General features: G+C 40.1%; 2 protein-coding genes across 6 annotated transcripts in view; one reads left to right on the top strand and one right to left on the bottom strand.

The window, feature by feature from the left end:
- The window catches only part of DBT (dihydrolipoamide branched chain transacylase E2), a 52,882-nt gene extending 27,630 nt beyond the window's left edge, over nucleotides 1–25,252 (top strand). For 2 of the 4 annotated variants that reach the window (XM_053592091.1, XM_053592090.1), the window contains 8 exons: nucleotides 588–769; nucleotides 6,123–6,244; nucleotides 10,360–10,576; nucleotides 12,341–12,507; nucleotides 14,321–14,398; nucleotides 17,275–17,466; nucleotides 17,604–17,675; nucleotides 23,400–25,252. In XM_053592091.1, the coding sequence (XP_053448066.1) occupies nucleotides 6,233–6,244; nucleotides 10,360–10,576; nucleotides 12,341–12,507; nucleotides 14,321–14,398; nucleotides 17,275–17,466; nucleotides 17,604–17,675; nucleotides 23,400–23,567 (906 nt within the window). In that variant the 5' untranslated portion in view covers nucleotides 588–769; nucleotides 6,123–6,232 and the 3' untranslated portion in view covers nucleotides 23,568–25,252. Of the gene's footprint in view, nucleotides 1–587; nucleotides 770–5,752; nucleotides 5,923–6,122; nucleotides 6,245–10,359; nucleotides 10,577–12,340; nucleotides 12,508–14,320; nucleotides 14,399–17,274; nucleotides 17,467–17,603; nucleotides 17,676–23,399 lie in introns of those variants that run through there. The other 2 variants (XM_053592089.1, XM_053592092.1) reach the window with 2 other exon arrangements.
- A 755-nt stretch (nucleotides 25,253–26,007) lies between these two features.
- TRMT13 (tRNA methyltransferase 13 homolog) overlaps nucleotides 26,008–27,414 on the bottom strand; it is a 71,511-nt gene continuing 70,104 nt past the window's right edge. For both annotated transcript variants that reach the window (XM_053592095.1, XM_053592097.1), the window contains one exon: nucleotides 26,008–27,193. In XM_053592095.1, coding sequence (XP_053448070.1) covers nucleotides 27,094–27,193 — 100 coding nt within the window. In that variant the 3' untranslated portion in view covers nucleotides 26,008–27,093. The remainder of the gene's footprint in view (nucleotides 27,194–27,414) is intronic.

Raw genomic sequence — 27,414 nt, 5'->3', positions numbered from 1 at the left:
AATATAAGACACTTTAGAACTTTTTCCCCCTAATAAATGGGTCCGACAGAAAACCTGAGTGTTTAACTAATTTTTTGGAATATAGACTATGAAGTTTAGTATTTGTTTCTTTCTTTTATTTTTTTTGAGAAAGAGTTTTACTTTGTCACCCTCAGTGGAGTGCTATGGCGTCACAGCTCACAGCAACCTCAAACTCTTGGGCTCAAGCGATTCTCTTGCCTCAGCCTCCCAAGTAGCTGGGACTGCAGACGCCTGCCACAATGCCTGACTATTTTTAGAGATGAGATCTCGCTCTTGCTCAGGCTGGTCTTGAACCCGTGAGCTCAGGCAATCTACTGGCTTCAGCCTCCCAGAGTGCTAGAATTATAGGTGTGAGCCACACCACGCCTGGCCAGTATTTCTTGTAAATATATCTAAGAGACTCTGGAATCCATTACAGCCTCTTTCCAAAACATTTTTTGGTACAATGTCTGGAAATAAATGCGGGGCTGGATGTTGACAGATCTCCCTCAGTGTGGCATTCACACCATTAAGCTGTAATCTGTAGTTATGATTGTTTAAATGTGTCTTGTCTCCTTTTCTTTCAGGTATGTAAAAGAAGGAGATACAGTGTCTCAGTTTGATAGCATCTGTGAAGTACAAAGTGATAAAGCTTCCGTGACCATCACTAGTCGTTATGATGGAGTCATTAAAAAGCTCTATTATAATCTAGATGATATTGCCTATGTGGGGAAGCCATTAGTAGACATAGAAACAGAAGCTTTGAAAGGTACTGTAAATCTGTTCATCTATTTTACCAAATTGATTGCTGCTGTCCTTTTGCAGTGGGTCCCAATTAATAGAGATCTTGAGGGCTGGCCACAGTGGCTCATGCCTATAATCCTAGCACTCTAGGAGGCTGAGGCAGGTGGATTGCCTGAGCTCAGGAGGTTGAGACCAGTGAGACCTCCCATCTCTAAATCCAAAGTGAGCTCCTTGGGAGGCTGAAGCAAGAGGATCACTTGTGCCCAAGAGTTTGAGGTTGCTGTGAGCTATGATGCCACGGCACTCTACCAAGGGTGACAAAGTGAGGCTGTATCTAAAAAAACAAAATAAAATAATTAAATAAATAAATCTAGCTGAGTACTGTGGTGGACACTTGTAGCCCCAGGGACTCAGGAGGCTGAGGTGGAAGGATCACTCCACCCCAGGAATTTGAGGTTGCTGTGATCTATGATGCCACAGCACTCTACCCAGGGTGACAGAGTGAGACTGTCTCAAAAATAAAAAAAATAAAAAGAAGGCTTGATATAGCAAATTATACATAGAAAATTATATCACTTCTTTCAGGTAAAGGGATGTTTTTTCCTAGGGAATTTTTTCACAAAAATTAATCTCCTATACAATGTGAGTAAATCTCAGAGAAATTATGTTGAGTGAAAGAAACTGGAAAAAAAGGAGACCATGCTATATGATTCCATGTATGTAAGATTTTTAGACAATGCAAACTAATCTTTCAATGACGGAAAACCAATGGGTAGTTGCCTGATATTGGACCCAGGAGCGGGTGGAAGGGTTGGAAAGGAGGCGTTACCAAGGTGCACGAGAACGCTTTTGGAGGTGGTGGATAGTGTTCATTAATCTGGATTGTGTGATGCTTTGTGGATATCCCTACTGCAAAGCTTACCAGATTTTTTAAAAAATAACAATAACAATGTTTAAGATAAGGATTGAAACAAAAACCTTGTAAAGAATGAACAAACATAAATACATTCAGAAAAGGAATCAGACAATTGCTACATCAAAATATTAAGCAATATGGGCGGCGCCTGTGGCTCAGTCGGTAAGGCGCCGGCCCCATATACCGAGGGTGGCGGGTTCAAACGCAGCCCCGGCTGAACTGCAACCAAAAAATAGCTGGGCGTTGTGGCGGGCGCCTATAGTCCCAGCTACTTGGGAGGCTGAGGCAAGAGAATCGCTTAAGCCCAGGAGTTGGAGGTTGCTGTGAGCTGTGTGATACCACGGCACTCTACCGAGGGCCATAAAGTGAGACTCTGTCTCTACAAAAAAAAAAAAAAAAATTAAGCAATAATAATAATAATAATGATGCAAAGAAAGTAATATTCACATTGTCAGCTTATCAGATTTTATATTGCTTATTATATGTTAGCTACACGTCAGTAAAGCTCTAAGAACAAGATTGGTGAGATTGAATGGGTTATGTTTAGAATAACAATTACCTCCCAGAGAACTGATCATTTGCTATCTGTACTAGAGGGTGTCCCAGAAGTTGCCTCTTAAAGTCACCATACATAGGGAAAATGGGAAATTATAGCTAAATGTACAAAATTTTAGAAAGAGGTGGCTTGCACATACAGAATAGTTTGTAAAATTTTGTAATGAATATTTTGTGAATAAAGGTACCTTTAGCTACGATTTTCCACTTTCTCTATATATGGCAACTTTAGATGGGACTTTTAGGACACCCTGTATTTCATTTGCCATTCATAGTATATTCTAAATAATTATCTTGTATGCTAGTTTTATTTTGCACGTGTACCCTTTTGGTTTTATATTTATATTTTCCTGCTTCTTTTTTTTTTTAACTATAAGAATAAACCATGAACTATAAACTCATGTATCAAGTAAGCAGGCATAAAGAATAGTAGATTCAGTTTACTAAGGAAAATTTATATATGTCTCATTTTAATTCTGGAAAGAAGAAAATTTCTATATATTTTGTGTACCTTTTCTTAAGCAAGAATTTATGTAATACTGTTTGTTTATATTTGTTCTTATTTTAATGGTAGTAAAATCAATTGTACTATATATAAAAACTACCTAATGCAAAGTCTTCTAGAAGTATAAATTACATTATTTACTTTTTTTTTTTTTTTTTTTGCAGTTTTTGGCCAGGGCTGGGTTTGAACCCACCACCTCCAGCATATGGGGTCAGCGCCCTATTCCGTTGAGCCACAGGTGCTGCCCCACATCATTTTATAGGTGGAAAATAAGTATAGCATAGAACCATGAAGCAGTATACGAGACCAAATCTAGACATTTTAATAGTAGTATTAGAAATTAAATCGTGGGCGGCGCCTGTGGCTCAGTCGGTAAGGCGCCGGCCCCATATACCAAGGGTGGCGGGTTCAAACCTGGCCCCGGCTTAACTGCAACCAAAAAATAGCCGGGTGTTGTGGCCAGCGCTTGTAGTCCCAGCTACTCGGGAGGCTGAGGCAAGAGAATCGCTTAAGCCCAGGAGTTGGAGGTTGCTGTGACCTGTGTGATGCCACGGCACTCTACCGAGGGCCATAAAGTGAGACTCTGTCTCTATGAAAAAAAAAAAAGAAAAAGAAATTAAATCGTATCTAATGCTAATTATGTAGAGTTATTATATCTTTTGGAACATGATTGCAATCTGCTTTTCAAGTGCTAGAACTACTAAATTGCATCAGTTGGGGAGAATCTTGAAATTTGATTTTAAGCTTAGCTCTATTCCCCTTAGTCTGTTTCTACATTGGTAAAATTGAGAAATCAGCCTTCACATTCATAACATTTTTGTAATCATCAATGAAGAAAATGTGTGTTACAACACTGAAAATTAAAGTCCTATAAAGTAAGATGGTAGTTTATTATTTAAGAGAGCATTCTTCCTACAACTATGTGATTATTACGAATAATATGTGAGTAACTTCTCACAAGTTTTATTTTGTCACTCACGGTAATACCCAAGTTATTCTAAAAGGTAGTTCTATGTAGGTGATATATCACAAAATGTTTTCCAGAAAAGGTGAGTTGCCGTAAATTACTTGATCTTTTGGAAATATAATTTTGGTATATAGTATATTTGGATATTTATGCATTTCTCTTACTTCAGCAAATATGCATTGTCTTAAGATAGTATTTGGGGTTCCTACAATTGAATCTCCTGATTTTCCTTGGGATCTTAGTTCCTAATGCTAATCTTTCTTACTAATCTCTCTAGTAACTTTAACAGATGTGGACAATATACCGGGCTTCTGAAAGTTCAACATAATCATGCCTTGGGGCGGCGCCTGTGGCTCAGTGAGTAGGACGCCGGCCCCACATACTGAAGGTGGCAGGTTCAAACCCGCCCCGTCCAAACTGCAACAAAAAATAGCCCGGCATTGTGGTGGGTGCCCATAGTCCCAGCTACTTGGGAGGCTGAGGCAAGAGAATCGCCTAAGCCCAGGAGCTGGAGGTTGCTATGAGCTGTGTGATGCCACGGCACTCTGCCGAGGGTGATAAAGTGATACTCTGTCTCTACAAAAAAAAAAAAAAAAAAATCATGCCTTGAGCTATAGGAGTTGTATTTCAGCTACTTTGAACAGAAAGAAAATTTACTAGGGCCATAAACTAATGGGAGCAGCACAGAGTAAGTCAGCCCTAGGATTGAATTTCAGCTCTTGGATTCATTAGGTGTGTGACCTTGGGCCAATCTTTTCATCTCTTAAATCATTATTTTTTTAATCTATAAAATGGGGATAATAATACATCTCACACAGTTTGAATGAAGATTAAACCAAGATATTGCATATTTAGTATGGTACTTGACACATAACAAGTGCTCAGTTTTCCCTTTCCTTATTCATCTCTAGGGAAATTTTTTTTTTTTTTTTTTTTATTTGGCCGGGGCTGGGTTTGAACCCGCCACCTCCGGCATATGGGACCGGCGCCCTACCCGCTGAGCCACAGGCGCCGCCCAGTCTAGGGAAATTTTTTTAATAGCTCCACTGGTAAAGCTATTGACTAGTGAAGAGAATGAATAGATTACCTTTTCATAGTTGCAGTGGTGGTAAAATTTTATTTGCTTAGAATTGAATGTCAAAGCTGTCAAAGCAAATCCAGTTGTCTGTTAATTTTCAGAAGTTCTATGGTCTTTAGTTTACCAATTTATTCTGCTATACATTGTTGATCTCTTAACAGCAAACTCTGACAATTAAATGCTCTCAAAAACTTTTTTGTTTTTTGCTTGCAAAAATACATGCTGATAGCCTAAGATAATTTTTTTTTTTGTAGAGACAGTCTCATTGTACCGCCCTCGGGTAGAGTGCCGTGGCGTCACACGGCTCACAGCAACCTCCAACTCCTGGGCTTAAGCTGTTCTCTTGCCTCAGCCTCCGGAGTAGCTGGGACTACAGGCGCCCGCCACAACGCCCGGCTATTTTTTTGGTTGCAGTTTGGCCGGGGCTGAGGTTTGAACCCGCCACCCTCGGCATATGGGGCCGGCGCCCTACTCACTGAGCCACAGGCGCCGCCCAGCCTAAGATAGTTTTTGTAAGATAAGGACTACATAGTTAGGGAGAAGAACAACCAAGTTAGTAATAGCCATAGCATACCTTAAGCCATATTCAAAGCAGAGCAGATTTTTAAATACTTTATCATCTCAAAGCAGTATTTAAGATTGTCACAGATTGATTCTTTTATATAATTTACCTCACATTTAATTCTTTTTTTTTTTTTTTTTTTTTTTGTTAAGCAGTCCGGGGCTGGGTTTCTGTATACAGGGCGAGTGCACAGGGCCAGTGCTCTAACCACTGAGCTACAGGTGCCCAGCCAAGGCTTGGGTGTTTCTTTGAATTTTTTGTTTTCTTATTTATGAGGCCTAGGCAAGGCTGGAACCCACCGTAGATTCTTTTTTCATACTATTTGCAAATCAGAATTTTGTTAGGAAAATATTTAAAATACAACATGTTTTAAAATTATTGAAGAAATTCTCATTTTTTAACTTGTAGCTGCCATATGATTTTAACAGAAGTATGTCCCAGTACCAGTACACACTGCCTCCTACTCCATCCCTACCATTGGGATAATTGTGTTTTCCTATCCTGAAGTAACTCAGCTACAGAAGACCCTTCATAGTCGACACCTCCCCACACTGGCTACTTCCTTAAGTGGACCTAATTTTCACAGACTGGAAATGTACGTATCAGTCCAGTAGACACACAGGTTGACATGTTGACCAGTTTGTTACAGTCCCTGGGGTGGCCAGCTTACAGAGGTTCTACTATATTATGCATTTAAAGTATAAACTTTAAGTTAAATTTATTAAGATATTATAGTCCACTAAGATTTTTTTTTTTAATGTTTTCAATTGAAGTTAAGTCTTACCTTATTACCAGATTCAGAAGAAGATGTTGTGGAAACTCCTGCTGTGTCCCATGAAGAACACACGCACCAAGAGATCAAGGGCCAGAAAACACTGGCAACTCCTGCAGTTCGCCGCCTTGCAATGGAAAACAACGTAAGTTCATTTGTGAGTCTGAGATTGCCTAGGAAGTATACATTTGTATCTTGGAAAAATTAGCCAACTATCCCATGATGAAATGGCTCAAGTTAGAAATAAAGAAAACATGAAAATGTTTATTACTAAAAAGTGATAGTTGTATAAAAGTACTTGGGAGAAATGAGAAGTTGTGAACTTACTATAACATTAATCGAGCAGCATGGATTTATTATTTTTCCTTTTTTCTTTTTTGTTTTTTGAGATAAGAGTCTCATTATGTCACCCTCAGTAGAGTGCCGTAGTGTCATAGCTCACAGCAACCTCCAACTCTTGGGCTCAAGTGATTATCTTGCCTCAGCCTCCTGAGTAGCTGGGACTACAGGCACCCACCACAATACCCGGCTGTTTTTTTGGTTGCAGTTGTCATTGTTGTTTAGAAGGCCCAGGCCGGGCTCGAACCTGCCACCTTCGGTGTATGTGGCCGGTGCCCAACTCACTGAGCTACAGGCACCGAAAAATTTTATTATTTTTTCTTAAAGCCTATTTATAATAAGAGCTCCCATTTATTGAGCACTTGTAAATACTAGTCAGCACCTTAGGTTGGGTCCTCTAGAAGCATAGCTTGAGATAGGAATTTGGGTACATGTGATTGATTGATTGAAGGGGAAAACCTATAAAGGGAAGGAAGGAAGCAGGATACGAAGGAAAAGAGAAAGGCAATGGGCCAGGTGTGGATGTGGTGTCAAGAATCTATCCTAATTCGATGGGGAGAGCTCTAGAATTACAGCTTTGCGTTGAGGACAGCCTTTTATATTCCCTCTGCCAGTCATTGAATGGAAGGTAGAATGCCAGGCAAGTGGACTCCGTCTCTCTGTGATAAATATTTACACACTGGGTGGCGCCTGTGGCTCAAGGAGTAGGGCGCCGGTCCCATATGCCATAGGAGGCGGGTTCAAACCCAGCCCCGGCCAAAAACCACAAAAAAAAAAATTTACACACTATCTCATTTAGCCCTATGAGATAAGAGGCAATTCTAAGACTTGAAGAGGTTAAGTAACAAGTTTGAGGATGTAGAGTTTACACAGCATGGGAGCCAGAATTGGAAAGTGAGTCTATGTCACTTTAACACCAGTGCTCTTAGACATTATATGGTGCTTCAGCCATCATTGCCTCTGTTATTTGAGCGCATGCTATTCTTTTTGTTTTTGTTTTTTTTTATTAATATTAAATCATAGCTGTGTATATTAATGTGATCATGGGACACCATACATTAGTTTTATAAACAGTTTGACACATTTTCATTAGACTGGTTAACGTAGCCTTCCTGGCATTTTCTTAGACATTTGTATTCTACATTTACTAAGTTTCACATGTACCCTTGTAAGATGCACCGCAGGTGTAATCCCACCAATCACCCGCCCTCTGCCCATCCTCCCCCCTCCATCCCCTCCCGCTCCCCATTCCCCATATTCTTAGGTTATAACTGGGTTATAGCTTTCATATGAAAGCCAAAAATTAGTTTCATAGTAGGGCTGAGTACACTGGATACTTTTTCTTCCATTCTTGAGATACTTTACTAAGAAGAATATGTTCCAGCTCCATCCATGTAAACATGAAAGAGGTAAAGTCTCCATCTTTCTTTAAGGCTGCATAATATTCCATGGTGTACATATACCACAGTTTATTAATCCATTCGTGAATCGATGGGCACTTGGGCTTTTTCCATGACTTAGCAATCACATGCTATTCTTTGAATAGGTGCCAGACACCGAACTCACATTATCCCTAATCCTTGTAGCAACCCTGCAGGATGGTTTGGATTATTCCCATTTTGCTGATGAAAAAGGGCAGGGAAATTGATTAAGTACATGTATCTAAAATCACATTAACTGAACTGGGGATTTGAACACAAATGTGTCTGTTTTCCAAAGCCTGAGTTCTTTCCACTGTGCCCCACAATGCAGACTTTTTGTTTGTCTGGTTTTGAGAAAAGTATTAATAATTAAATTACATGTAACAAAAGTTTTAGAAAAAAATAAAAGTTTACATTTTGGAAAAACATTAAGAGGATCATTAAAATGTTCGTTCATACCCTTTCAGCCAGTTATGCTGCTGTTGGAGAACTATTTCAAGAAAATTATCTAGGATACATTCTTTCTGGTGTTTTATATAGCCAAAAAATTAAAGGTGTGTATGTGTTCTAAATCAGGGAAATGCTTAGGTAAATTATGTTTTATACCTTTGAGGAATTTATATAATCCTTAAATGTGCTTAAATATGAAGACCATTTAGCATAATTAAAAATGGAAATAATAATATGGAACACTATTAAGGGCATCAGATGAAATGATGGTTTTATATATTGCTTTGAGAGCTATAAAGCATTTTACAAATGTATTTTTTTTTGTTTGCTTTTTGAGATGTCTCACTCGGTTGCCCTGGGTAGAGTGCAGTGGTGTTATATCTCACAGCAACCTCAACCTGTTGGGCTTAAGTGATCCTCTTGCCTCAGCCTACTGAGTAGTTGGGATTACAGGTATCTGTCACAACACCTGGCTAGTTCTTCTATTTTTGGTATAGATGGGGCCTCACTTTTGTTTAGGCTGGTCTCAAACTCCTAAGCTCAGGTAATCCACCTGCCTCAGCCTCTCAGAGTGCTCGGATTAAAAATAGGCATGAGACACCACTCCTGACCACCAATATTTTTCTGTTAATTATATAGAATGACCACCTGTAGAAGAAATGTGTGTTTGGCTTTCCTATGTCACTTCCTAAAGATATACATAATAACTAGAGTATATATGATTACTAGAAATTAAATAGTGGATTTTATTATTATAAGTCAGCTTTTTCTTGTAATCTGCATATTTATAAATTGAGTTTGTTTAAAACTAAAAGCCAGTGACATTTACAGTTGTTTGTAATTGCCAAAAACTTATTTGTTTAAATTCTCAGAGTTTGTTATAAATTTAGTGTTTGACATAATAAAGTCCTTTGTTCTTTAAGGTTATCCTTAGAGACGCATTAATACAAATGAAGCTAGACCCTGAAAAATTAATTACACACTATGTGTGAGGATATCATTCAAGCTAATGTGCTTATTTTTTATTAAATAGAATTAACTGTTCTGTACTGATATTTCTAAAGCAACTATCAGAAAAAACTAATTGGAGAGAACTTTGGTATGATGATCAAACAATTACATGTTTAATTGATAGCTAATATCAGAAACATGGGTCTAAACTTGTTATAGTGTTATTTCTTCTTTAAATTCTCAAATTCTTAGTTCTCAGTTGTTGTTTTGGAGACAGAGTCTTACTCTGCTGTCCAGGCTAAAGAGGAATGGCCCCAGCATGGATAACTGCAGCCTTGAGCTCTTGGGCTCAAGGGATCATTCTGTCTCCTGAGTAGCTGGAACTAAAGGCATGTGGCACCAGGCCTGACAAATTAAAAAAAAATTACATGGGTGGCGCCTGTGGCTCAGTGGGTAGGGCGCTGCCCCATATACCGAGGGTGGCGGGTTCAAACCCACCCCCGGCCAAACTGCAACAAAAAAAATAGCCGGGCGTTGTGGCGGGCGCCTGTAGTCCCAGCTACTCAGGAGGCTGAGGCAAGAGAATCACGTAAGCCCAGGAGCTGGAGGTTGCTGTGAGCTTTTTAAAGAAAAAAAAAATTTTATGTTTCAAAGCAGAGTCTCACTGTGTTGCCCAGGCTGATCTTAAACTCTGGCCTCAAGCCATCCTCTCTTCGTGACCTCCCAAAGCACTGAGATTACAAGTGTGAGCCACCACATCTGGCCCAGTTCTCTCTCTTCTTATGTGGTCTCCAAGAGTAGAAAAGATTGAGTAAAAATTATGCAAGTGATTTAAAAATACTTGACTATTCGTAAGTTTTCAAAATAGCTATGAATTACGTAGATACCTCACAGTTACCATGTGTACAAAAGTAATAAATGATTACTTATGTAAAGTAGCTGTAGCTTATCTATTAAGATAATGAAAATGTTATTTTCTTCTTCTAATTTATTAGGCAGAGATATATTTTTACCTTCCATTGATTAAATTCCATTTTGAAATTTTAATGGTTCACTTTTAACAGTTGTATTTTTAGCATTAAAATATGTCATTTTTTAGATTAAACTGAGTGAAGTTGTTGGCACAGGAAAAGATGGCAGAATTCTTAAAGAAGATATTCTCAACTATTTGGAAAAGCAGACAGGAGCTATATTACCTCCTTCACCAAAAGCTGAAATTGTGCCACCTCCACCAAAACCAAAAGACATGACTATTCCCATAACTTTATCCAAATCTCCGGTATTCACAGGCAAAGACAAAACAGAACCCATAAAAGGTAAAAATAAGAACAATAACGTAAAGTGCTTATTTTGGGGCAAGCTACTTCAACAGATAAATGTATATAATACAATGTTTTCAGTTCTTCCTAAAGGGTAAGTTCAAATTCGGCATATAATTTTTTAATGGTGTGTCAGGATTCCCGGGCAATCCAGCCTGGGATGGTGGTCGACAAGGGAGACAGTGCTAGAAAAAACACAAGACTTTCATAAAAACTTGGTGCATAGGCTTGGCGCCTGTAGTTCAAGTGGCAAAAGTGCCAGCCATATACAGCAGAGCTGGCAGGTTCAAATCCAGCCTGGGCCGGCCAAACAACAATGGCAACTACACCCCCAAAATGGCCAGGCGTCGTGGTGGGCGCCTGTGGTCCAAGCTACTTGGGAGGCTGAGGCAAGAGAATCGCTTATGCCCAGGAGATGGAGATTGCTGTGAGCTGTGATGCCACCCTCAAGGAACAAATTAAAATGTGTTCTATTGGCTCAGCACCTGTAGCTCAAGCAGCTAAGGCGCCAGCCACATACACTACAGCTGGCGGGTTCAAATCCAGCCAGGGCCTGCCAAACAACAATGACAACTACAACCAAAAAACAGCTGGGAATTATGGTGGGTGCCTGTAGTCCCAGCTACTTGGGAGGCTGAGGAAAGAATCACTTAAGCCCAGGAGTTGGAGGTTGCCGTGAGCTGTGATGCCACGACACTCTACCCAGGGTGACAGCTTGAGGCTCTGTCTCAAAAAAAAAAAAAACTTAGTGCATAAAAGCCTGAGAGTCTGAGGAGGCGTACCTAGTCTTTTGTGCTTGCTGGCAGCTCAAGACAGTATAGCACTGGTCCTGCTTCTCGGGCGTCTTTTATTGGTACAGCCACAGGGTAAACATGGAAGAATAAACAGCAGTTAAAGAGAAAACACAAGGGAGCTTAAGGCCTCCAGGAAGGTTGGGTGAAGGGCAGTGGGGTAAATAAGACTGGTGAAATAACATAGCTCTTCCAGGAAATACTTGCAACTTATATGTACTATTAATTTCTGAAGAATGATACCTTAACAGGTTTCTTGGAGTACAGACTTGTATGCTGGTAATTTTTCTGTTTGAAGATTTTCTCAGAATATTTTAAACATTTATTATTTTTAGTTAGCTTTCTAAATAGCTACTTCTAATTTGTTATGTATAAACTCTTAGGATGATTAACTTCCAGCAGAGTGGTTTGGCAAGAAAAGCCAAGAGGTAAACGCTGAATTGCACCCTTCTGAATTATTTTTGCACCATAGCATTTAAAGCGATTACCACTATGTTATTCTACTTGTCACCGGGTGTGAGGCAGCCAGTGCTCCAGTGCTGAGAGTAGTGACTTGCTGTGTAATGTGATGTGATCAAGATGGTAGCAAGAGGAAGAGTTTAATTGAGAGAGTAAAGAACATTAGAGAACCTTCTATTTTTTAAAAGGGGTAGGAGGGATTTAAAAATTTAATAACTCGGGGTGACGCCTGTGGCTCAGTCGGTAGGGCGCCGGCCCCATATACCGAGGGTGGCGGGTTCAAACCCGGCCCCAGCCAAACTGCAACCAAAAAATAGCCGGGCATTGTGGCGGGCGCCTGCAGTCCCAGCTACTCAGGAGGCTGAGGCAGGAGAATCGCGTAAGCCCGGGAGTTGGAGGTTGCTGTGAGCTGCGTGAGGCCACGGCACTCTACCGAGGGCCATAGAGTGAGACTCTGTCTCTACAAAAAAAAAAAAAAATTTTAAATAACTCACAGTTGTATCTTTTCCAGGCTTTCAAAAAGCAATGGTCAAGACAATGTCTGCAGCCCTGAAGATACCTCACTTTGGATATTGTGATGAGGTCAACCTTACTGCGCTGGTTAAGCTACGAGAAGAATTAAGACCCATTGCTTTAGCTCGTGGAGTTAAACTCACCTTTTTGCCCTTCTTCCTAAAGGTGAGATTTTATTCGTTTCAAACGTGTCTTGAGAAGGACATTTAAATTTCATTTTATTTTATTATTATTATTTTTTTTGGCCGGGGCTGGGTTTGAACCCGCCACCTCCGGCATATGGGACCGGCACCCTACTCCTTGAGCCACAGGCGCCGCCCTTAAATTTTATTTTATAAATATGCAAAGTGTTTATTTTATGTAATAAAATATTACTTTGCATCATATCATATAGTTAGAAAATGTATAAATGCACATTTGTTTCGTGGGATTTCTAAAATGGAAATTTTTTTTTTTTATTTTTGAGACAGAGTCACACTCTGTTGCGCTTGGTAGAGTGCCATGGCGTTACAGCTCACAGCAACCTCCAGTTCTTGGGCTTAGGCGATCCTCTTGCCTCAGCCTCCCAAGTAGCTGGGACTACAGGCGCCCACCACAATGCCCGACTATTTTTTGTTGCAGTTTGGCCGGGGCCAGGTTTGAACCCGCCACCCTCGGTATATGGGGCCGGTGCCCTACTCACTGAGCCACAGGCGCTGCCCTAAAATGGAAATTTTTGTCATATTTTTATATACATATCTTTGAGCTAGGTGGAAACTATCCTGCCAGTTAAGTAAAGCCTTTAATTTTAATAGAAACACTCCAGCAAAGTCATGTCTTGACATTGGTTTTGCAAATATCACTGACCAGAAGGCAGAGAGGAAAAACATAAATGCCACTCAGAGACACTTAGGCACCAAAGTATATTAAATGTTCGTGCCAACTCAGCCCTTCGTTTGGCCAAGGACACCAGCTACCAAACTGACCTCTCCTGCCCAGTGCACTTTGAAATCCTCACTACATTTTCCTTCTACACAGGGAAATAGCTTGCCTCCCTTTCTCTGTTTTAATTCCTAGTGTACATTTAGACTATAGGTCTATTTCTCATGGAGATCTTAAGCCTACATATAAGTAAGGAGATCACTTAGAAAAATCTCCTTGATCTTTACAAGCTACCTGACTACTTTATAGTTTATCCTGAAAGCAGCGGTTCTCAACCTATGGGTCACGACCCCTTTGTAACAATGAAAACTACATTCTGCATATCAGATATTTACATTACAGTTAATAACAGTAGCAAAATTACAGTTGTGAAGTAGCAACGAAAATAATTTTATGGTTGGAGGTCACAACAACATGAGGAACTGTACTAAAGGGTTGCGGCATTAGGACGGTTGAGAACCACTGGATTAAGGTGACCTAGTTCTGCACTACTTGAAGGTAACATTGGAAGTAATATGCCCAGGTACATGGAGACTTGGAATTAAACTCAGCATAAATAAGAGCTCTCTCTCTACTTTTTTTTTTGAGACAGAGTCCTACTTTGTCACCTTGGTTAGAGTGTTACGGGATCCTAGCTCACAGAAACCTAAAACTCTTAGACTCAAGTGATCCTTTTGCATCAGCCCCCCAAGTAGCTGGGACTATAGGTGCCCCCCACAATGCCCAGCTAGTTTTTGTTTGTTTGTTTGTTTTTAGCAGTTCTTGGCCAGGGCTGGGTTTGAACCGGCCACCCCTGGCATATGGGGCCTGTGCCCTACTCCTTTGAGCCACAGGCACCGCCCTCCCAGCTGGTTTTTCCATATTTAGTAGAGACAGGGTCTTGCTTTTGCTCAGGCTGGTCTCCCACCTTGGCCTCCCAGAGTGCTAGGATTGTAGGCATGAGCCATTGCGGCTGGCCTTTCTCCCTCCTTTTAAAAATACTTCTTACTGCTTAGACTCTCCTTTTATCCTTCTTAAGTTAAAGGTGCTAAGGTTGCATTCTCTTTCTCTTAAACAGGCTGCATCCTTGGGATTACTACAGTTTCCCATCCTTAATGCTTCTGTGGATGAAAACTGCCAGAATATAACATATAAGGTTGGCTATACAGTGTGAGAATGACCTTGTTATGCATAGAACTTTGTGCCAATGTGCTTGTAAGCTAGAGAGACTTCTGTTGTACCTCAAATAGTGATATTTTCTAGATTAGAATTAAAAATATGGGATAACTTAAGTAACTTAAGTATAATTTATTGTTATTGTTGTTTTTATAGGTTAATAATGCTACTATCTAGATATGGAGATTGGCATTTTTAAGCTTTTTTGGTTTTCTGCTTAAGATAATGGAAATATAGTAGAACTTCTATAAGTTGACCATCCACGGGACTGTAATAGACTGGTCAACATATAGAGGTGGTCAACATAAGGAACTAGGCCTACTATACTGCTACTGTACATGGGCTATATGTCCCGTCTATGAAAATTAGGTCCACTTAAGGAGGTGGTCAGCCATAGAGGTTCTACTGTATATGGCTGTACCCCAGTAGTTGTGTTATTTACCCTGCTTGCACTCTCTAAGAGAAGCAGTCCTCTCAAAATTAAACTCCTGAAATTTTAAGAATAAGAATAATTTAAATGAGAAAAGTAATGTTTGAATTCAATTTGAACCAACTCTTCTATTTGGAGTGGATGCTTCTTATGACCTGGAACTTTTGGGGGGTGCCACTCCCATGTACATTTCTCATTAGAAATATACCACTAGGAAGTGAGTTTAGATATTCTGCATTGTCAGATATAAAATACTAATATGATTAATATAGCTGGCTATATTTTTATTTTAATATTTCCTGATTAAGTGTCTACTTGTTATAAAAATTTCAGGCAAGAAAATAATGTTTACTTTCTTTTCTTTTTTTTTTTTTTGAGACACAGTCTCACGATGTGGCCCTCAGTAGAGTGCTGTGTCATCACAGCTCACAGCAACCTCAAACTCTTGGCTTCAAGCAAGTCTCTTGCCTCAGCCTCCCAAGTAGCTAGGACTACAGGCACCCACCACAACACCCAGCTGTTTTTTTGTTGTTGTCATTGTTGTTTAGCAGGCCAAGCTGGGATCAAACCCACAGCCCTGGTGTATGTGGCCAGCACCCTAGCCACTGAGCTATGGGCGCCAAGCCAGTGTTTACTTTCAAGGTCATAACCCTATGATAACTTACTATTTATGTTAAGATATTCATACTTTCAGGATATCATTCTTACATACTTTTTAAAAAATATATGGAATCATTCATATTTTTCTTTATCTCACCTTTTTCTTTTTCATATACTACAGACATTATTATAGGTAAATATAGTCATTTAGTCAGTGACTTATTAATGAACATTTTCATTGTTTGCAGTTTCTCAAACTTATAAACAATCTGTATTCAGCATTCCTGTGTATCTTTACACACTTCTGCATTTAGCTCTTTAGAATATATTTTTATAGGGGCACCGGCCCCATATGCCAGAGGTGGTGGGTTCAAACCCAGCCCTGGCCAAAATAACCACAAAAAAAAAAAAAAAAAAGAATATATTTTTATAAAGTTAAAAAGTTTGACAAATATTGTCCTGTGCTCTCCAGAAAGTTTATACAGGTTGAGTATCTCTTCTCTGAAATGCTTGGGACCAGAAACATTTTGGATTTGGGTTGCCCCCCACCCCCGATTTTGGAATATTTGCATATATACAATGCAATATTTTAGGGATAGGACCTAAACACAAAATTAATTTGTTTCATATATACCTATATACATGTGCCAAAGGTAATTTTATACAATTCTTTTTTCTTTTCTTTTCTTTTTTTGGTGACAGAGTCTCACTATGTTGCCCTTGGTAGAGTGCTGTGGTATCACAGCTCACAGCAATCTCAAACTCCTGGGCTCAAGTGATTCTCTTTCCTCAGCCTCCCTAGTAGCTGGGACTACAGGTGCCTGCCACAATGCCTGGCTATTTTTTTGTTGTTGTTGTAGTGTCTCTACAGAGATGATAAAGTGAGACTCTTGTCTCTGCAAAAAATATATATATATATATTTTATTTTTTTTTAGAAATTATTTTTAAATTACAATTATTGTTTTAAGAGACAAGACTTTGCTTTGATGTCCGGCTGGAGTACAGTAGTGTGATCACAGCTCACAATAACCTCAAATTCCTAGGCTCAAGCACTTCTCCAGCCTCTCAATTAGGTAGGACTACAGGTATGTGCCACCACACCTGGAACAAATTTTTTTTTTGAGACAGAGTCTTATTTTGTCACCCTCAGTAGAGTGCCAAGGTGGCACAGCTCACAGCAATCTTAAACTCTTGAGCTTAAGCAATTCTCTTGCCTCAGTCTCCTAAGTAGCTGGGACTATAGGTGCCCACCACAACGCCCGGCTATTTTTTGGTTCTAGTTCTCATTGTTATTTGGCAGGCCCAGGCTGGATTCGAACCCACCTGCACTGGTATATGTGGCTGGTGCCCTAGCCACTGAGCTACAAGCGCTGAGCGGAACAATTTTTTTTTTTGAGACAGAGCTTCAAGCTGTCACCCTGGGTGTCACAATGTCACCCTGTCTCGTTGTTGTTTGGCAGGCCCAGGTTGGATTCGAACCCACCAGCTCCGGTGTATGTGGCTGGCACCTTAGCGAGCTTTTTTTTTTTTTTTTTTTTTAATTGTTTGTAGAGACAGGGGTCTTTTTGTGTTGCCCAGGCTGGTCTCAAATGCCTGGCCTCAAGCAATCCTCCAGCCTTCACCTCCCAAAGTACTAGGATTATAGGTGGGAACTGTAATCTCACACCTCTGCTGGCCCTCTTAAAATTATTTCTTTTAAATCATTGCCAATCATGATCTGGTAAAAATCATTTTTGGTAGTTTTTAGAAGAGAGTGAAAGTTGATTTTTTCCTTTGCTATTAGCTTATTTATTTAAAAGCCTACTATATAATTTTTATTTTTTAGGCTTCTCATAACATTGGGATAGCAATGGATACTGAGCAGGGTTTGATTGTCCCTAATGTGAAAAACGTTCAGGTCTGCTCTATATTCGAGATCGCCACTGAATTGGATCGCCTCCAGAAACTGGGCTCTGCAGGTCAGCTCAGCACTGCCGATCTTACAGGAGGGACGTTTACTCTATCCAACATTGGATCGGTAAGTAGTAATGATGTCCAAATTCATAAGCTGTAACAAGATTTTTGATTATATGCTTAATTAAAAATATAAAATATCACTTACCATTTGTTCACTGAAAGCTTAGTTTTTCTACTCTCCTTTTTTTTTTTTAATAGATTGGTGGTACCTATGCCAAAGCACTGATATTGCCACCTGAAGTAGCCATTGGAGCCTTTGGATCAATTAAGGTACCTGTATTAAATAACTGAAAGCCAGAGGTCAGGGCGGCGCCTGTAGCTCAGTGGGTGGGGCGTCAGCCACATATAAGGCTGGTAGGTTTGACCCCAGCCTAGGCCAGCTAAAAACAACAATGACCACTGTAATAACAAAAAAGAAATAGCCGGGCTTTGTGGCAGGCACCTGTAGCCCCAGCTACTTGGGAGGCTGAGGCAAAAGAATCACTTAAAGCCCAAGAGTTTTGAGGTTGCTGTGAGCTGTGACTCCATGGCACTCTACCCTGGGCGACAGCTTGAGACTCTGTCTCAAAAAAAAAAAAAAAAACAGAGTTCAAGCACATTGGGGGTAGGAGCGGTAAACACAAAGCAAAGTAACCACTTCTAAGATTTTTCCCCTCACTTTATAGGTTTGACTTTGTGAATTTGGGTCAGTAAGTCTATTTAATTTCTTCCTAAGAACTAGGCCTGCAGTTTTGGTGGCTGCTTCTATATGTAATAAATAGTGGTGACCTGGATCGTTTCTGAGTGGATCAACCATTGTGGATTATGCTAGGCACAGACATGAGTCTTTATGGATAATCATAAATACAGCCAATCTCCTATTAAATCTTTGAATAAAGAATACCAAAGATGGGTGGTGCCTTTGGCTCGGTGAGTGGGGTGCTGGCCCCATATACTGAGGACTGTGAGTTCGAGCCCAACCCCGGCCAAACTGCAACAATAAAAAAAAAATTAAAAAAAAAAAAAGGAATACCAAAGACTTCCAGCTGTTCGGGAGGCTGAGGCAAGAGAATCGCGTAAGCCCAAGAGTTAGAGGTTGCTGTGAGCTGTGTGAGGCCACGGCACTCTACCGAGGGAGGTACAGTGAGACTCTGTCTTTACAAAAAAAAAAAAAAAAGAATACCAAAGACTCATGCCTATAATCCTACCACTCTGGGAGGCTGAGGTGAGAGAATCTCTTGAGCTCTGGAGTTCAAGACCAGCCTGAGCAAATTAGCTGGGCGTTCCCAGCTACTTGGGAGGCTGAAGCAGGAGAATCACTTGAGCCCAAGAGTTTGAGGTTGCTGTGAGCTATGACGATGTCACTGCATTCTAGCCTAGCCTAGGTGACAGAGTGAGACCCTGTCTCAAAAAAAAAAAAAAAGGAATCATTGAGAATGTTAGTTAAAAATCCAGATTTCTTGGCCTTGGGGACTAAGTCCCCAGAACTTATATTTTGAACAAGAATTCAGGTGGACAAAAATGATCTGTGACTATGTTTTAGGAGACACTTAGAATAAGAGTTGCAATGATTCTTAATCCTGGTTGTGCATTAAAATCATATGGAAAAGCTCCTGGATACCGCTTTAGTTAAATGTCATTATCACAGCATTAACCTGGATTTTGTTCTGCATGTTTTTTTTTTTTCGTTTGTTTTCAGAGACAGAGTCTCACTTTGTTGCCCTCGGTAGGATGCCCTGGCGTCACAACTCACAGCAACCTCCAGCTCTTGGGCTCTTGCCTCAACCTCCTGAGTAGCTGGGACCACAGGTGCCTGCCACAATGCCCAGCTGTTTTTTGTTGCAGTGGCCAGGGTCAGGTTCGAACCCGCCACCCTCTGTATATGGGGCCAGCGCCCTACTCACTGAGCCACAGGCACTGCCCTGTTCTGCATGTTTTAAGAACCTTTGTTTTGGGCGCCGCCTGTGGCTCAGCGGGTAGGGCGCCGGTCCCATATGCCGGAGGTGGCGGGTTCAAACCCAGCCCCGGCCAAAAAAAAAAAAAAAAAAAAAAAAGAACCTTTGTTTTGGCTCAGCACCTATGGCTCAAGCGGCTAAGTCACCAGCCACATACATTTGAGTTGGCAGGTTCGAATCCATCCTGGGCCTGCCAAACAATGACAGATGCAAAAAACAAATCAAAATCAGAACCTTTCTTCTTTTCTATACTTACAATGCTTCTACTTTGAACATCTCTCGGACTTGTCTTATGAATTTACTACTTGCATGTTGTATCCCAAACACTCACACAAGCTTTTCTTCAGCCTTTGAGTTGCTTTCTAAGTTATTCCATCTTCCACTTTCCTTCATTGCAAACCGAGGAGATGGAGAAAAATCATAAACACACAGCGTGACACTTGTTCTTTCCCAATCAGGATTTCTCTGAGTGGTGACTTCTTTATCGCTTATTCTCTTCCCCGCAGGAATTCAACATTTGAATCTCACAGAATTCTGGTTTCCAAACCACTACACCTGTTTGGTAGTTTTATTTTTCTCTTTCCTTAAAGAGATTTATTTTTTTTTCTGAATTATATGTGTGTGTATGTATATAATTGCGATTAAATACAAGGTATGACAATCAAGTTCACAAACCCATCCTAGAAAAAGTGCCACATACCTCGTTGCTGAACACCATTGCAGTTACCTTCAAAGTATTCCCCTTGGGAAGCTACGCACTGCCACCAGTACCTAATCCATCTTTCCAAGCAATTTGGGAACTCTTTTTCTGGAATGACCGTGAGAGCTATTGTCGTGCAGCACGTAAGAACACACAGTAATAATGAACACCATTCAGCAACACATTGCCACACGTTGACACAAACACATTTGTGAGACACTAATATACCAAGGTTAGGAAACCTCTCCGAGTTTGTACCGTGTTGCCAGTGTAATCATGTGGTGGCAAGGTCGCCAATTTATTTATTTTATTTAATTATTAAATCATAGCTGTGTACATTGATAGGATCACGGGGCATCATACACTAGTTTCATAGACCGTTTGACACATTATTATCACAATGGTTGACATAGCCTTCCTGGCATTTTCTTAATTATTGTGCTAAGACATTTACATTCCACATTTACTAAGTTTCGCATATACCCTTGTAAGATGCACCGCAGGTATAAGGGTGGCCAATTTAATTGTCAGACCTCATGCTACTCCAGCTCTGATTTGCATTGTAACCATTTTTTGGCTGGTGTCAGTGATGCTATATCTGTTCAGTAGACATATTTTTACAGAATCATTTTAGCCATGTTCAGCTGTGAAGCATAGTTCTTTGAGTACACTTCTTATTCATACCTTAATGTAATCTTTGCCACAAAGGGACAAGTAGTATTTCATTCCTTTTTTCTTTTTGTATTATCTTTCCTTTGCTATTTTCTCTTTTCATTATAAATTTTTAATTCTTTGTTGTTAAGTTGTTTAAATCAAGAAACCTCCACATTACCCACTTGTCAGTCTTCTTCCTTGACCGACGTAGCTGTACTTGAGACAATTGATCAATTGTGGAGACACTTTCCTCACACTGCCTTGCAGCGTATCTGTCCCCTCTGGTTCTCCCCCTGCCACACTGCCTGTCCCTTACAGTCTCTTTTGCCCATATCCCCTCATGTTCCCAATCTCCAAACATCACAGCACCCAGGACTTAGTCTCACCCCTTTCTGTATCTGATTCAGTCTCATGGCTTTAAATACCATTTATACACAGATGACTCTCAAGTTTTTATTGCTAGATTAGACCTCTTTATTTCATTTTTATTTTTTGAGACAGAGTCTCACTCTGTAGCCCTGGGCAGAATGCCATGGTATCATAGCTTACAGCAACCTCAAACTCTCAGACTCAAGCAAGCCTCTTGCCTTGGCCTCCTGAGTAGCTGAGACTACAGGTGCCTGCCACCTAACACCCGGCTAGTTTTTCTTTTTCTTTTTTTTTTTTTTTTCAGGAGTTAATAAAAGGCTGATTTCATACTCCTGAGCTCAAGCAATCCACCGCCTTGGCCTCCCAGAGCACTAGTTGTGAACCATACACCTACATTTGAACTACAAACTGATTATCTTGCTCGGATGTTTAAAAGGCATCTCAGATTTTAACATGCCCCAAACTGAGCTCCTGCTCGTTTCTCTGTCCTCAACTCTGTTCTTCCTGAAGTCTCCTGTTTTAGTGACTGGCTCTTCTGCTCAGATACCTCCGATGGTTTATCTTGCTCAGAATTAAAGGCAAGTAGCGGTAGCGGCCTACAGGCCCCTACACTGATGCTTTTCAGAGTGATCCAGACCTGTACCTGGTGTGACTTTTGTAAACCAGGTGCGAGGAGAGAAGTACAGAAAGGGACAGTAGAGCTTAGAAACTTTATAGCACTTTGATGGTGGGATTTTATGTCTGTTGAAGTTCCAGCACAGTATACCCCTTCTTCCCTCCATAAGGCCTGATCCGGGTGTAAGTGTCGTAGAGCTTCTTCAGAGCCTGTTTGATCTAGTGTTTCTTGGTTTTGACATCCACAGTGGACACGGTGCGTTGTGGTCTTCATGGCTGACTGTGGTTGGGGGGACTTGACGGCAGAGTGGTCAAGCTTGTTTCTCCTAGGGGTGTTCTGATGATTTTGGGGTTGCCTTTACAGCTGCAGTCTTGGCAGGGAGCTACGTGATGCGCCGGTCTTCTTTTTTGTGTATGGCTGTGAACTTATTTCAGCCCTGCCTTCTTAAAGGGGCAATAATGGAGGATTACAAATGGAATGAACTGTGGCGATGACACAGACCAGGGACATTTGCTTAATATAGAGTATGAGATCACATGGAAATGTGGGCATTTATAGGACTATATAATTTTTTTAAACTTTCAAATCTGGGGTGGCGCCTGTGGCTCAGTGAGCAGGGTGCCGGCCCCATATACCGAGGGTGGCGGGTTCAAACCCAGCCCCGGCCAAACTGCAACAAAAAAAATACCCGGGCGTTGTGGCAGGCACCTGTAGTCCCAGCTACTCGGGAGGCTGAGGCAAGAGAATCGCTTAAGCCCAGGAGTTGGAGGTTGCTGTGAGCTGTGTGAGGCCACGGCACTCTACCGAGGGCCATAAAGTGAGACTCTGTCTCTACAAAAAAAAAAAACTTTCAAATCTGAAGTTTGCATAAGAATCCTTTTTAAAATCTTATTTTAATAGATCTGAAGTGTACACATGGTGTTTTGTTACATGGATGTATGGCATAGGCTTGTATTGTCCTCATCACCTGAATAGTGTGCATTGTACCTGATTGGCAGTCATTCACTTTTAATGTGTTTTTTAAAAAAAAAAAAAATAGTCTTCAGGGGTTTAGAATTTTTTTTTTGCAGTTTTTGACCAAGCTGGGTTTGAACCCACCACCTCTGGCATGTGGGGCCGGTGCCCTACTCCTTTGAGCCACAGGAGCCACCCAGGGGTTCAGAATTTTTTTAAAGTCCTTACCAAATACGGATTGAGAAGCATGACCTTTAATGACATGCTCCCTTCCACCAGTGCAGCTGTGATCTCATCTCCTGGCTGCTGTCATCCACCTCTCCCTCCTCTGCTGCTCCCTCAGCACCTGCCCTTCCCCGTCACGCTTCTACTCTGACTTCCCTCCGCGGGTGTCCATATGGCTTGTTCCTCACCGACTTCAGTGAGGAAGGCATATTTATCCTAATTGTCTGTCTCACAGCCCAGAGGAGTACCCGGCACAGTAGATATTCAATAAACAGTTGTTAAATATTTGAAATCTGAGATGAAATGTAATGAATGCAGCAATGGGAATTTTATGAGGAAAAGGAAATACCTTAGAAAAAAATCTGGAAGATTGAGGCACATTCTCAAAAACGGGAGAAGTAGTAGTCAGCATTTTCAAAAAATATTTGGGATGCCCATTTTTTCTCTGTTGTAGGAAGGAGGATTTACCTGATCTTCTGCCATTGTTAGAGCTTAATCTTTGAGCAAGTGAAAGTTTACTCTTTGTTCTTTTTTCCCCCTAGGCCGTTCCCCGATTTAACCAGAAAGGCGAGGTGTATAAGGCACAGATAATGAATGTGAGCTGGTCAGCTGATCACAGAGTTATTGATGGTGCTACAATGTCACGCTTCTCTAATTTGTGGAAATCCTACTTAGAAAATCCAGCTCTGATGCTGCTAAATCTGAAATGAAGACTGTTAAGACATTTTTGAACTTTCTGAATGTCCAAAGAGTTTGTAAAGCCTCCCTGTGCCAGCACGTGTTTATCTTTCTTATTTGTAATATAAATTATTTGTATTCTATGATTAAGGTTCTAAGGCACAATATTTATCATGGTTCTATTAGATTTTTTACTGACAATGAATAATGGTGTAATGGTTCTTCTTCTGTAATGTGACTTCTTAATATGGTGGTGCTGTGGTCGTGTGTCAATGGATTGAAAATGGCAACAATAACAAAATTAGTGTTACAAAGGGACAGGCAGCCACAAATATACAGTATTTGCCTATTTTTTTTTAGCTGACTCAATAAAATGTTTCAATTCTACTTAATTGGGAAAAGGAATTTATATACAAAAAATATTTTCCATTTCCCTACAATCATGCTAATTGTATAAAATAAGTGCAATTATATTTACTTTTTAAAAAGACATCCAGGTATAGGCTGGCAATTGTAGCTCAGAGGGTAGGTCGCCGGCCACATACACCGAGGCTGGCGGGTTCAAACCCAGCTCAGGCCAGCTAAACAACAATGACAACTGCAACAAGAACAAAAAATGTAGCCGGGCCTTGTGGCAGGTGCCTGTAGTCTCAGCTACTTGGGAGGCTGAGGCAAGAGACTCGCTTAAGCCCAAAGGGTTTGAGGTTGCTATGAGCTGTGACAATACAGCACTCTACAGAGGGCAAAAAAGTGAGATTCTGTCTCAAAAAAAGACAAAAAGAAAAAAAAAGGTATCCAGGTATATATTCTTGCTCTGTATAGAGAATATTAAGTGTTTTATTGGTGTAAATTAACATGTTTTAAAAGGGGAAACTATAACCTAGTCTTAAAAATTCTCAATTATAGTTTTATAACAGTCTATTGAAAGTGTTTATTTAAAATACTGTAGATACACTTTTAGAATTGTGGAAATAATTCAATTTTTTGTTGGGAAAGAGCTTCACCTTTGCAAACTTCCATCATGTAAGGAAACAATTTTAACTGTAGCAAGCTGACATTTTTTATATTCAGAAGTCTGCTCCCTTTTAACTTTCTTGGGCTTCAGCTAAAAAATAGGATAAAATAAGAAATGAAGGTCTATTCTATTCTCCATATGCTAAATGTGAATAAGAGGAGATAGGAGCCTTAATAGGTAATGATGTACATAAAAATAAAATAATAAATTTTATATATCAGTGATTTCATAATGATCATTATGTTAAATGTCCACTTAATCAGAAATAACATCAACATGAATATAATACAACATTTTAATTTGCATTCAGAAATTCAGGTTGTTGCTAATATTGTTCAAATACTGTATGCCAAAATTAGTTGTTCAAGTGAAGTTTTGTGATGGGAAAAAAGATCTTTTTAATGTCTAGATTTTTCTCAAACTGGAAATAAATGTTTAAGTCAGAAAATAATAAATGCTATTATTTTAAAAATTCAGGTAATACAGAGTTATCAAGACAGTAATCATTCATAACCTATCACTACCGATATTTTTATGTATGTATCTGTAGCCATGATTATTCATGGGATCATTTAGCATTATATCATGGATAATTTTCTGTGTCAATAAACAATTCCACACTGTTATGCTTTTAAATGGCTGCATAGTATTCCATTTTGTGTCTTTATTGTACACTCAAATAAATAGTAAACACCTACTCCATACCAAGCATGCCCAGCCTCTTGGTCCTTCAATGGGAGGGTCCCTTAGGAAGGTCCCCCTTCTAGGTCCCTTACAGCTTAGTAGGGGAAGCAAATATTGAATAACCATAAAAAATAGAATTGTTCTTCTAGATATAAAATAACCCAGGTGCTATGAACCATCTAATAGAGGTTACTGATCCTAACTGGAAGGATTGGAAGATGGATGTCCTGTAATAGAGGTTACTGATCCTAACTGGAAGGATTGGAAGATGGATGTCCTGTAATTTAACTCATAGGCATTTGCTGAATTCTAAATGAAGAATAACATGATCAGTAAAAATGTCTCCCTCACTTAAAGAATGTGAAAACTAGGAGAAGAGAGTCTGAAACAAGTATGTAATGTATTCTCTACATTCCCAAAGTAACCTTGAGCTGTCTATTCTGTCTGAACCCCCTGCCATTACTATCTTGTCTGTAGTCTAATTCGTTCAGAATTTAGCAAAGGATTTGTTCCCTATTGTGTGCAGGACCTTACAGGTAGCAGGATCCATTTCCTATCAGAGACCAGAGGGCCAGGAGCACAGCCCTAGCAGCAGTGCTGGTCCACAGGGCTCTGCACATAGGGCCAGGGGTACTCGGGGGAAGCAGGTTCTTGCTGTGTTCCTAGAGGTTGAAATTAAAGCAAAGAAGCTAGAAAATGGAAGTTCTTCACTAATATGTCAGAAGGTTAGGAGGTATATATACTAGGGGCAGAAGCATAAATTATTGCTGAGAATGGCCAAAAAGAAAATCAAGGCTCTGTTCATTATATTGTAGAGCATTCCTCTGACATTTGAACAAGAAATACAACAGAGAAGGAAGTTTGAAGGATGCAAGCCAGAATTGACATGAATTTCCATGTTATTTTTATTATTATTCTTTTTTAAAATTTTCTTTGAATTTCCATTTTAAAGATAAAAATGTGGCCAGGTGCAGAGGCTCACACTTGTAATCCTAGCACTCTAGGAGGCTGAGGTGGGAGGATTGCTTGAGCTCTACAGTTCAAGACCAGCCTGAGCAAGAGCAAGACCCTGTCTCTACTAAAAATAAAAAAAATTAGCTAGGTGTTGTAGCAGAAGCCTGTAGCCCCAGTTACTCAGGAGGCTGAGGCAACAGGATGGCTTGAGCCCAAGAGTTTGAGGTCACTGTGATAACATCATATCACTCTACCCAATGCCACAGAATGAGACTCTGACTCAAAATAATAAAATTAAATAAAAATAGAGATCAAGATGAACCTAATGTGGAAACATACCTAGGAAGTGTTTTGTAGGGAAGAGAGCAAAAGTGACTGCTCTTGTCCAGAAAGCCCATTGGCTTGTCTGGGTATTTCTCATGGCTTCCTACCCAAAGTGGATCCCAAAATCACTTAATGGATTCCCTTGCTGATTTCTAAGTAAACTATGGTTTGCAAAAGAAATGATTACACTCAGCACTGCCCTGCAATACCAGGAGTGCAAAGGTTTCCTGGAAGTCTTCAAAGACATTCAAAACATTTACCCAGTAATTGGCTAATAAGTTAATTCTGCATAAATTTATTGAACATGTATTCCATTCCAGCTCCAAGCAGAGATTGGAGATAAAGGTGAATTAGAGAGATGAAGTGTCTGTTCTCACGGTGAGAGCTTTGGCCAGTGATTAAAGGAGATGGGTACGTTTAGAGCTGAGTTCCACAGGCATCTCCTGTCCGTTCTTAATGCCAGTTTGCTCTTTTCATATACACTACCTTTTCTGAGGTTGGATCATGTGTGTGAACTCACATTGTTTCCAGTCAAAATCCTAACGACATCTCTGATTTGTCTTTCTTGGTTCCCATGCCCTTCAGTGTGGACAAGAGAATACAGTATTCCAGCCACTCTTCAGTTTTATGGTCACATTTGGAGTCAGCCAGCCCCATTCAACTACAGGGACTATGGAATTTCTGTGCAGATTAAAAAATAATAATAATAAGTCAACTACATAAAGTGAAAGGTTGCCTTCTTCCCACCCTGCCCTGATGTTAAATTATGAATCTTTTAAATTATTTTTAAAGATTTAAGATCTTATCTTTGTTTAAATTATGAACTTTTCTTTTCTTTTTTTTTTTTTGAGACAGAGTCTTATTTTGTCACCCTCCGCCGAGTGCCATGGCATCCTATCTCA

This window comes from Nycticebus coucang, chromosome 5, assembly GCF_027406575.1.
Source record: "Nycticebus coucang isolate mNycCou1 chromosome 5, mNycCou1.pri, whole genome shotgun sequence".
NCBI lineage: Eukaryota > Metazoa > Chordata > Mammalia > Primates > Lorisidae > Nycticebus > Nycticebus coucang.
Note: the sequence above shows the minus strand (reverse complement) of the source record. Positions and strands in the feature narration are given on the sequence as shown.